The sequence below is a fragment of the Zerene cesonia genome, chromosome 15 (assembly GCF_012273895.1).
Source record: "Zerene cesonia ecotype Mississippi chromosome 15, Zerene_cesonia_1.1, whole genome shotgun sequence".
Classification (NCBI taxonomy): domain Eukaryota; kingdom Metazoa; phylum Arthropoda; class Insecta; order Lepidoptera; family Pieridae; genus Zerene; species Zerene cesonia.
The window spans coordinates 5,078,447-5,090,781 of record NC_052116.1 but is presented as its reverse complement, the minus strand read 5'-3'; the positions used below and the strand labels follow the sequence as shown (position 1 = coordinate 5,090,781).

Here is a 12,335-nt window from a genome sequence, read left to right as displayed (position 1 = left end):
AATAATAAATGATTTTATAGAAATTATGGTTACAATCAAGGTACTTGTACCATGTAGAAACTATTTTCATATATTATTTTCGATATGGTTTTCTATATCTTTTATTGGTAATGCGAAATTTATTATGTATTGGTTAGCTCAGTTTGGAAGATGTTGCAAGTATGAATCAGAAGAAACGGGTGCCAATTTCCCCTCATCATAAATTTCTGTTTCTAGATGTTTAGAGAGACTTCCTGATTTCGTTCATGCCAATTTTTTTTTTATTATATGCAATTTATTATATACACATTTCAGATACAACTTAAATATCCTGCAAATACAAGTATATTACGTACGCCTATAATTACTATAATTTCCTATTATATGTCAAAGTACGCAGCAAGTGAAGGAAAATGGGTTGGATGGAGGTTAATTGCATTAATTAAAGTAAATAGATCAAAGGAGACTAAATGGGTGTTGAGTGGCTTCCTGTCTCCAGGGGATATTGCATTACGCGGTAATGGCCACTAATAATTACATCGAAGGAGACAATTAAGGGGACCACGTGGTCGCCTTATTATGTAGTTTCCTTCAATTAAATTATAAAACAAGGAATATGTTCATAGTCCATTAGTAGATATCTCATATCATACAAGAGATTAAAGTAATTTATTATTATTTTCAACAAAACATTAAACCTCTTCCAAATTGTCACACCTAGATGAAATTAAAATAGGACCACATTGCAGGCATCGACTTTCAAATAAATTAAAGAATCATAAAAATCAGTTCACTTAGTAAAATGTTATGAGGCAACAAACACAAAAAATACGGTCGAAATGATAACCTCCCTCTATTATGAAGTCGATTGATAACAATGTATACTTATTCATTTAAGGTTCCTGATATTTCGGTCAAATACATAACCAAATGTTTATTTGATATCTAAGTCTCAAACAAATAAAAAAAATATCTTTATAAATTATAACACAGATAACATACATACTATAAATGAGAAATTTTTCATTCAAACTCGTGATCAAATTTTTTCTATTCTTTCAAAATTTCTCATTTATAAAGCATTTCAATGCTATAAAACTAAAAATTAAATACATACTATAGTTATAAAAACTAACAGAAATTAGAAAACTTTTAATTTGTTTTGTTTAATTAGTTTATTTTTACATTACTAAATAATGTATATTTAGTCACTGCTAAATCAAGATCCATGTAATTTTATTGTGTTAAAAAAAGGCAAAAATAAGAAACACCGTTATAACATTTTATTTATTATTGTAGCTTAAAACAAAATAAAATCGTGAGTAATTCTTCATTTATTGCAAATTTGAATAAGTGAACTATTATACTAACTACTATCTATCTATCATCCTTTTGTTGGCCTCAGTGTAACGCTTTCTTCCTCAATGAGGCGCCGAAATTCATTTTCAACTTGCTTATATTAACTTTAAACAAAACGGACTCTTCTTATATTACTGAACAATTACTTAAGCATACACGGAATTATCTCAAGTTTAACGGGTTCTAATAGTATCATCCATACTGAACGAATGTCCTGTGTTGATCTCAGTGTGACGCATTTCTTCCATAACGAGGCGTCGATATTCATCTTCAACCAATTTAAACGGGTCTTCCTCGACTATTTCTTCTTTCTCTTGTTCATCAGTTTGGTCTTCTGTAGTTTTAAATTTTATCATTATTTCCTTTACACGGTTCTCTAGAATACGTTCTCTGCGAGTTTCACGTTCAAAACTTTGTGTCATTAATTGTTTATCTCCGTCACCTGATGAGACTAATGTCTCAGATAAAGATAACAGATGTAAGACTCCTTTTGCATCTCCAATCGCTATCAAACGACCGTCTTCATGGGGCTTGATTTTTAATAAACGATCCTGACAAACTGGCATTGTAGCTATTGGCTCTCGATACCTACGCAACAGATCCCAAAAACGAAATTTACCGTCATCACCCACCGACATATAACCTGAAAATCTGTGAGGCGCCCATACAACGTCGTTAATTTGTTTTCTATGCCTTATTCCTGAAATAATAGGGGATGAAATTAAATCGTCACTCCAAACATTCACTCTCCAATCTCCACATGTTATAAAAAATTTAGAAGAACAGGGACTTCGTTGAACAGCTTTTACTGGACCATCATGCGCATAAAATACGCCACTCATGAGTTCTTGGTACGTTTTGCCTTTTCTATTTACGCTTATCACCAGACCAGAATCAGTGCCACACAAAAACTTGGTTGGAAACGCTTTATCATATTGTAAACAGCTTACACCTTCTGAATTTGCTAAACTTATTTGATCTCCAGGTGGAATACGAACAGACATTATTAGACTATCAATAGGAAATGATATATTTCTCATGTCCCACCACATGCATTTGCCATCAGTAGAGCCGCTGAAAAATTCAATATTTAGACGGGATGGGATATACAATAAAGCATTAACGGGATCTCTGTGAGCTATATACGCTGGACTGATAAGAATGGGATCAAATTGAACACGAGTATCAAAAACACACACTTTCCCATCTTCCAGTCCACCGATGAAAACATTTGGAGACGCGGGTGAACATACAAGTTGCCAACATGCAGTCGGTGGAGACAGATATGTATATGGATCGCTAGGATTTTCAATATCCCAAATAAAACACAGATAATCTCTATTTAAAGGCTCAAATTCTGGAAATGTTCTATCGCAATACGATATAGCGACCTTCGATTTATCCTCATAGGTCCAAGAAATGCAACTTATAGGTCGCTTTTGTTGGTCTTTATAAACACTATTTATCATAATAGATGGTTTTTCAACGGGATTCTCACTTTCCATTTCTTTAAAATAAATATTATATATACCAAGTCCATTATTTTGATTGATGTAGTGTTCAAATTGGGGATAAAGGTTTAAAACAGCATCAACATATGTGTCATCTCTTTCAAAGCGGCGACGGTATCTAGCAGTCGCTTCCTCATCTGTGAAATTAATTTCTTTGGGCCACCCACCTTCGTAGTGATTTATTCCAGTGTCTTGTCGAATTATTATTTTGGTATTAGCGAAATTTTCAGACACAGTTGCAGATGCTTGAACTTCTTTATGTACCGGATTGCGTAAGCAGTAATTGCGTTGTTCTTGTTTATTGGGATTAATGGAATCCAGCATCACGGGTGCTACTTCGCTAAACATCGGTTGATGTCCAAAATCTTTTCTTAATTTTATATACGAGTAAATTAAACTTGGATCCATTATTTCTATTGCAGTTAATATGCTTATTAATTACAAATAAGTGAAATTTGTAATAATATGTATATCTCAATTTTTCTAGTGATGTCATTTATGACAACTATTTATAAACTTTTTACTGTTTTTTTTTTAATATTTTCCCTTTCACATTTGATAAACTATGAAATACTAAATGCCAAAAATATTAAACAAGCAAGTTAGATTATAAAAATAAATGTTCGCATTATTTTATATGATGATGGCATTTACACCATCCCGCGTAGATGGTACAAACCATAAAATGTACACACAGTTTCGTTACGGTCAAAAACTGAATAAATAAAAACAATTCCATTCCATCCGCCCATCTTCGACCGAACGCTAACAAGTTCATTCGCAACAAATAGTGGTCGTAAAAAAATCATAAATTTCATATTTCGCCTAACACTATTCACGTCACGTTCGGGCCGAGATCACGTCCGTTGTTTTTTACAAGTATATAATCCACGATTTTTTGTACAAACCCCACACCCGGCACATATGGGCTTGATAAATTGCTGGCTTTGTGCGGAAAACATGTTTATGAAGAATTGATTCACGTATCGATATGAGTACACTGGTACATGTAAATAGTATGGGATACAAATGCTTCGTAATTCTCTAAGTCAATAGTTTCAATTGCACTTCACACAATTTAAAATATTACCTACAACAACAAACGTACGTGCTGTACGTGTACTGTATACAATATGAATAAGTTTGAACTTTTTGTTTGTACCAATTCTCAATAAACTCTTTGTTTAGAAAATCTTACACATTAAAAAAAGTGGACAAATTGTACATTTGCCTCAACAAACTCTGTGTCGCTCACAAATTTCACATGTTATTTTAATTTGTTTGTATGAGAAACATATGTATTACAACTGCAGTGTCATACTAAGAGATATTAATGGCAGCTTTTGTTATTTTATTCCATATCCATATATTTATACTGGATTCATTACATCGCCGCCCTCATAACTATTTACTTGGTCGTTAACGAATTTAAAAACTTCTTATATAACTGTGAATTCATAAAAATTGTTGACCTCATTAAAATGACGTATTGGGAGCGAATCACTAAACAGTTATAATATCATAACTATAGTTCCGAGTTTTAAATATAATTGCATTTTTTTTTCTGTTAAAGGTATTTTTCTACTTTTTCTTTAGAATAAAAGTCCTTTTCAATATTTAAGCAAATTTTTGAATTAAATTTCATGTGGAAAAGCTTAAAACCATAGAAAAAATATAGACTCTAAATTGTAATACAGGGAATAGGCGCCTATGTGTACAAGGTAATTTCATTATGGAATACAATACAAACAGAAAGCTATCTGCGATCTAAGAAAATCGTTTTGGTTACTCCAGTTATAACTCAAGAACGGCTGAAAGAATTTTAATAATTTTTTATTTATTAAAGGTTTTTTTCTCTACTTAGATGATTAACTAACAAAAAAAAAAATCTACCCGGACGAAGCCAGCCTGAGTAGCTAGATGCTAGATGTATGTAGATGCTAATATATAAGAAAATATCTGAAAAAAAGACTAAAGCTACCTTTACAGTTAACGATATTATAGTATTTTTAATTTTTAGTTTTATAGCATTGAAATGCTTTATATTATAGTATGTCGTTTACCTTTCAAATGCCCCTAGCTCTGTGAGTTAACTGCAGGTGACTCCAGGCACGTGCAGAATCAAACTGATTTAGAGCTGTGAGAATTTGATAAAATAACTAAGATATAGGAAAAGCAGATATATTTTTAACTTCTCAATCTTTATTTAATTTTATATACACTACCTACAATATATATGATTTGTCGTCCAAATGTAAGACGTGATTCATTATTGTGTCTATGTTTGTGTGTGAATTTGCACAGAACTCTGCGGGAAAATTCAGTTTTTACATTTTTTATGTTACAGTTGGCAGTGGAGCTGGTGGGACGCCTGATAGTAAGCTCTACTACCGCCCATTTACATTTAGAGATGCATAAGGTCCATTGCAGACCTTACGCCTCTACAAATGGTTTGTCGACTTTTTGGGAAGGGATTAAGAAAGGATTAGCGATAGGTATAAAGGAAAGGACTGGGAAGGGTAAGGAAAAGGATAGGGGCCTCCGGGTCCCCCACTCACCGAACGAAACACAGCAGAATGCTATTTCACGCCGGTCTTTTGTGGGAGTGTGGTACTTCCCCGGTGCGAGCTAGCCCAATTCGTGCCGAAGCGTGCTCGACTACCACATATTTACTTCCAATTCATTTGCGTTTTTCAAATAATTTATAAACATAGTCATTATTCTCATAATCAGGCATATGTTTTCCCAATGCAGGGACACAAGCCACTTATGATGGCTCAGGCCATAATCCACCACGCTAGCTATCTGCGCAATGGCAGATGTCGTCGTACTAGCGGTTTCCATATGATGTTTTCCTTCACAGTAACGTGCAGTAGAGATGTGGATAATGCGTAAATAAATTGAAAGATAAATTTATTGCTTGCACGCAGACTCCACGATTTATGTCCCAGGCACACACCGCTGAGCTACGGCTACTGTTAAAACGCTTTGGAAATATGATAATATTTTATTATTATCTGAATTAATTTTCTTATCTCGAGCCCCAGTTTTGATGAGCGCGAAGTAAGAAAAATAAAGTGGATAAATTTTACTTTTTACCCAGCTATACCGCGTTCCCTCAAGCTTAAGAAGTTTAATCTGATTTAATCCTATTGTTTTCCTTATAAGCACGTTCGTCGTATCAACAGAACGGATATTATTTTATTATCATTTTAATATTATGTTCTAAGCCACAGAGGAAATTTGTTATTATGTTTTTACATAGGTAAAAATTGAGTGCATCAAAGTCTCTGTTGTGAAATTGTTTATTTTAAACAAACAAACATTTTTATTCACTACAATGCGGGGAAGTTATCAAATAGTGAAGATAAACCTATGAATATTATATAATAATCATTATTTGTGTGTATAATTTAATAAAAAAAAAAATTACGTTATATTCAAGAAACGTGTGAAAATGGGTTATTTAATGTAATAAAATTCGGTCGCATGGTAACATTTTGCACAGCTTTTACATATGAAAATATCAGTTGGATTTCGTTAAAAAACTATCCCAAAATAACATTTCTGCTACGTGACAATTCGTACATAGCTCGATTTGTCTAAAACTAAAAGCCCAGAGGTCACTTTATATAACTCAATTACATTTACTCAGCTAGCCCCGACCGCAATGCAAACAACAAAGCACTAACCAAAATTACCGAATTATCTCGTATTAGAAAAGCCGAATATTGTTGAACCATAGATAAAATTTGTTTTAATCGTGCAGACTTGCGTAGGTACCATGATTGCTTGTGAACCACGTACTCGGTGCTCCTCTTAAAGAATTTTAATTGGCAATCGCGCTACGCTGCACCCAATTTTGCTTCTGGCATGAGTAAGCTTGTGAAAATAACTTCCTTACATATAATGTACTAGAGGTTGTGATATTAAAGTTGTTATAGCTAATTGTGTTTAGTTTTGCGCAAGTACTATATATTTAAAACAGTCCTAGACGCTTTTAAAGCAGCCCTAATACAAAACCCGCTCTTAGCGCGCGTCTACAAATTAACTTCATACCAAATTTCATCTTTACGTTCAGCTGATTTTTTGATTAAGTGATGAGCGAGTGAGTGACCTTTTCTTTATATATAATTATAAAATCAGCATATTTTCAAGTGTGATTTTTACTGCATTAAAAGTTAAAAGGAAATTTGTACAAGTTTATTATTTTGCCTTTAATTCGTTTCGACATTCAAAATCAATAATTCAAACCTACGTACAAGAGAATAAATTTGTGTTTACTTATATAGATATTTAATTTTTAGTTTTATAGCATTGAAATGCTTTATAAATTAGAAATTTTGAAAGAATAGAAAAAATTTGATCACGAGGCAGGATTTCTAATTTATATAGATATTTCTTTATAACATATTAAAAATTCAAAGATTTATTGAACAAATCCTTTATTATTGAGTTTAAACATTTTCTATTGCTATATGTCATTAAAACAAAATCCATAGACTCTATTGCAATTTGTATAACGCAACTGTACATTTTCATGGAATTTGAGACACAATAATATGAATAAGACAATAAGTATCAGCTTTACTAAACTTTTCCGATGGCAGAACAATATATTATATACATATAAAGATGTGTTTAACGCGCAGCCCATTTTACCTACACTTTAGATTTTTAACAATCATCTCCAATCAAATTGGTCCCGTTACTTGTTATAAAAATCCATCTGCTTCGTTTCCCATCTCATAATATTTATATTCCATAGATATCTATCTAACTGCTGTGACAGCTAATATAATATTTCTTTTACTTTTAGGTCTGTTTAATCTCACTATCCTATAAATAAATCTATGTTTTTCATGAAAGTTTATGCTCTTATTTACATTTTTATGCCCCAATTGAATCGTATCCTTCGTTTTCTTTTTAACCTTAATCCATCGATCATTTTTCCAATCATATTTCTTTCCCATAGCTAAGAGTATGTCCTCAAATGTAGGCCACTTTTCGCTCGAAATACTCAATACGATGTTAGTGTTCTTTGTTTTATTTTGCAAAGGTATATCAAGGAATTTGTTGTGAGCGTCTCCTTTTTTAGGGATATTATGAATAAATGATTTTTCGTTCTTACGACCATTGCTATCCCATTTTAGTTTATCTTTAAAGTCTCTTTTGTTATGATTTGAAGTGCCGTAGTCATAATCAATCTCTGAGTAATTCGGGTATTCATTATAATACTCACTATACGCGTAAATTTCTTGATTATCCCAATCTGTGAACAAAATAATAATGTTATACCATAAACTAATTTACATTTATTTACAAGCAATTAAAAGATGTACATTAACCCGTTTTTAAGGAAAAACACAGCCGGAAAATAGATAGTACAAAAATTTGTTTATACTAACAATCACTACTCTGAAAACGTACTCTCAATACTATATAAATATTATCATTTTACTACAATTTACAGAATACAAATTCAAATTACAATTCGCTCAATAAAACAAAACAGAATCAACTTATCAATCATAATATTTATTTTGTAGTACCTAGTTTATAATATACGTGTTAAATAAATGTTAAAAGTTACATCTTACCGAAGATTCTTTTCTGTAGAGAGAAATCGCGTTTGTAATTGTCAATTATTTTCTTCCGACGATTTCCTTTACCTGTTAAAAAAAGAAACAATAACTATAAAAAATTGTATGTGACGCAAAAAGCGGCACCAGAAATGTGTTTACCTGGGCAAAACGTGAGCAAAATTAAACAGACGTGTATCACAAAACTTTTAGCCATTAGTCTAGGACACGTAGCAGGGATCTGTAAAAGGTAAAAAGGAATAAGAAAAATTACACCTACGACCGATTTAACCGTACTAACTGAGAGGCTGGCTTTAACGAGGATTTATTTGATTTCTGCTTTCCGAACACTCTCGGCTACTTTTATTACTATAGAGCTTTCGGGGAAAGACGTATTTGTTTTTGAACTTTTGTTTTATGTTTAAAATAATAAATACAATGTCTTGGTATACACACTTTCTGTTATTGAAAATACATATTATTTGTAATAGATTTTTTTCAAGTAATTTCCGACCTTTCTAACTCGTATGCATTTAAAGATACTAAGTTATACGGAGCTGGTATAATTTACATCTTCTTTTTTAGGTAACGTTTTGAACCATAATCTATGATGTTATTTTTAATAAATTTAAAGTAAATAATAAAATAATAAAAGAAAATTCAAAACTTGTGGGTTTGTTTTTCCATGTTTTATTTAATCCTTTACTTTATAACGACACAAAAACTTTCTATGCTCCCTATTTCTGCTGCTCAGACGATCAATTTTCAAATAGATATTTCTACCATTGGTACCACTTTACAATTTAATGGATTCTCTGTCCAATTTTCATTCAATGCATATAATCAAATTCAGTGATTTAGATCCAGCATTGATGAATGCGTCGATCAATTAAGTATTGACGGATTAGTTCATTTAACATTTATATTAGAATTTATTTCCAAACATTAATACTATAGTATAAAGAGAATATATTAATACAACCTAGTCAATAATGACTCCATAATAACATATTGTCATCATGCTCGTATTATGAACGTAAAAATATAAGAATATGTCCTAATAGCCTCACATTCCATACAAATGGAAGTATGTAATAGCCCATAATATTTTCGACTATCATTCCAACCGCTCATTAATATTGGCTTTTTCATAATACACTAATAATGTTTACGAATATACGTTAATTACCCACGCACAAGGTTGTATCCAGAATAACGTATTATAAGATTAATTAATTGCCGCATACTTAATTTGGTTTTATTAAGGTATAGCGACCTAAAATAAATCAATTTGAACATTATTATTAAATACACTAAAAAACGATTCTGTAAGTGACATTGTAGTTATAAGAACTTATTTTAATGACAACAGATTAACATATCACAATAACGTATAATCATATTCAATTTCAATTCTCTACGTCGTAAAAGAAAAACGATAAAAGATATGACTTCCTATAATATACAATAAAAAACCAATAATGTGATGACATTTTGAATCTGTAATTATAGTTTACTTAAATAGTAATCAGACGTTATTCCATGAAGCGTTCCAACTAACAATAACTATGTTCATAAAAAATAAAAAAATGCATTATTTCTTCAATAAAAAACTTACACTTGTAACTATTTAAATCAAAATTATTATTATAAACTTTCAGCATTAGCAAGAGCGTAATGATCGCGAAATTATATTTCCACGACTTTTCCGAGTATCTAGCAGCACAAAACAGTAGCGTCCCGCATGAATTTCACAACAACACTGAAAGCTCGCGATGAAATGTCTCGCTACCTCCTCAATGTAGCTTTAGCTTTGAGAATATCAAGTTGGTGAATGTACATTGCTTCTCTTGAGTGGGTTATTCAATCAACGGGTTGTGAGAACGAGCAATGTTACAGTAACGCAGTTTATAACTTGCGGTAAAAAATTAAAGGGTGTGATGGTAGAGGTTTCCTTCCGCCTTGCCACCCCTACACCCTTCACTGGCCGCGCTTGAACCCGTGTAGCACGTCTGCAGGTAGACTCGACTTTAAATACGGAAATCATTCCGTAGGCCTGTATAGTGTACATGCGATTGAAAGGCAGAACGTATAAAATTAATTCTTAATCGCTGTAATATCTATCTAAAAGAATATTGACATACTACTAATGTTAACTGATTAGTTATATCGTATATGTATAAAATCATTCTAACTACTTAAACGTGGTCTGCTTTAAAATCAATAATGAACTAGAATTTTAAGATTCATATTAAGAGAGGTAAGGGCTAAAATATGTAAATTATTGTTGAAGAATTGAATAAAAATTATTATCTTAAGATAAAAAGGAAACAATAGCACTGATAAGGTCACGTCAATTTCGCATTAACAGTTACTTTTCTCTAGAACTTTCTTATTTTAGTATTTAAGTAAATAAAATCAAGTCTGAGCATCAGTCAATCAAAACGATTTACTTCATGTTTGAAAAATACATCTAATCCCAGAGAAAATATCAATAAATTTATCATATTTTACTAATTTATCTATTCATATGAAAGTGTAATGTGTACTTGATGAATAAATTTGTATAATAAATAGTGAACGTTAGAATAATACCGCATTGAGGGAAAGTGTAAATCCTCTAGACCCAGAATTAAATTGAAATACGTATTACGTATTAATAAGTTCAAATCACAACCAAATTTCCAAAGAAAATCGCGTAAAAAGTACATGTTAACCGAAATCTATCAGTTTCGAAGTAATCTGAAATTGCATGTCGTTTACGCTGCTTGCTTTTAATAGCTTGGCTGGTCTACACCAAAGATCAAAAAAGAATCACAGTGTATTGATAACCGACCGCGCTATAGTTGAGCTGTTTAGTAAATATTTTTTCAAAGAGAAATGAGCAGTGGAACGTTAAATAAAACTATGGATGGTAGCAAAATATTTTTTATTGAAACAACATATATGTGTTTTATTATTGATATCGTAATGGATCAAAGCTGTATGTAATATACGTATCGTATTCACGTAATCCATAAATTCAAATGAAACATTATTATGTAGATTTCCCTGTAATTATCGGAAACAATATGTAGGAAATGATTTCGATTGGCACAACTTCACAATTTGTTGACGTAAAACTTCCATCAAGCCCCATTTGTATGCAAGCAATTACTGTGGTAATTTACGAAACAATTCGTAGTTTCCATTGAACAATTTTCACGATATTCCTACGCTAAACTTCTATAAATAAACACCAAATGTATCGCAATGTGCAGGACATTTTAAACACGATAGTTTTAATCTTCAACATCATTTTAACTTCGTAATAAAAATGTTCGTAAAAACGTTACTGAATATTTTCATTCCCTTCCCATAATTATTGTCTCATTTTATATTAACGAAGCTTTATATGATTGCTTTGAAAATTATTTAAAGTGTCAATACAGAAGCCATTTTTGGAATCGTTAATCAAACGGCTAAGCGTAAACTGATAGCTGCTGCTTCACGGCAATCAACTTAATAATACCTTTATAGCAATGGATACTTCACAACATTGTTGTTTGTAATAGTTTGAATGAAGTTCTTTGTTACGTTTTGTTAAGAAGTAGACTATAAGTATATTTCGGAATAATCTCCATATATAAAAATTAATATTTCCTACTTTTCTTTAAGTGCTGGACTGATTTCGCCAATTATTTCTAGTTTTGTTTGTTACTGTCAAACAGCTAAAGAAAGATAAAGACGAATCTTAAGAAAACTTATTGGCTGTAAAAACTATTCGCTTTTGTTCGCGCGAATACAGGACAACGTTTATCGGGTTAGCTAGTTCAGCATCCCAATTCAAAACATTAACTAACAAACAAAACGTATAGACCAGAGAGATTATAATCAGTCTAATTGCTGAAAGCATAATTACACT

General features: G+C 31.6%; 2 protein-coding genes across 2 annotated transcripts; both read right to left on the bottom strand.

The window, feature by feature from the left end:
* Positions 1–1,511: 1,511 nt before the first annotated feature.
* Positions 1,512–3,257, bottom strand: LOC119832488 (dynein intermediate chain 2, axonemal-like). Its single transcript, XM_038356153.1, has one exon. The coding sequence runs from the start codon at positions 3,255–3,257 to the stop codon at positions 1,512–1,514; it is 1,746 nt and encodes a 581-aa protein (XP_038212081.1).
* Positions 3,258–7,292: 4,035 nt separating this feature from the next.
* LOC119832403 lies at positions 7,293–10,186 on the bottom strand. Its single transcript, XM_038356077.1, has 4 exons — positions 10,050–10,186; positions 8,594–8,672; positions 8,450–8,521; positions 7,293–8,121 (listed from the first exon to the last, which is right to left on the bottom strand). Exons 2-4 carry the CDS (start codon positions 8,646–8,648, stop codon positions 7,622–7,624), a joined length of 627 nt encoding a protein of 208 aa, XP_038212005.1. The 5' UTR covers positions 8,649–8,672; positions 10,050–10,186; the 3' UTR covers positions 7,293–7,621.
* Between the last annotated feature and the right edge of the window lie 2,149 nt (positions 10,187–12,335).

Coding starts and splice junctions, on each gene's coding strand:
- LOC119832488 (XM_038356153.1), bottom strand. CDS start 3,257: ATGGATCCAAGTTTAATTTACTCGTATATAAAATTAAGAAAAGATTTT.
- LOC119832403 (XM_038356077.1), bottom strand. CDS start 8,648: ATGGCTAAAAGTTTTGTGATACACGTCTGTTTAATTTTGCTCACGTTT. Junction 8,522..8,593: donor TTTGCTCACGTTTTGCCCAG/GTAAACACATTT, acceptor TTTTTTTAACAG/GTAAAGGAAATCGTCGGAAG. Junction 8,122..8,449: donor TCTACAGAAAAGAATCTTCG/GTAAGATGTAAC, acceptor TTTTGTTCACAG/ATTGGGATAATCAAGAAATT.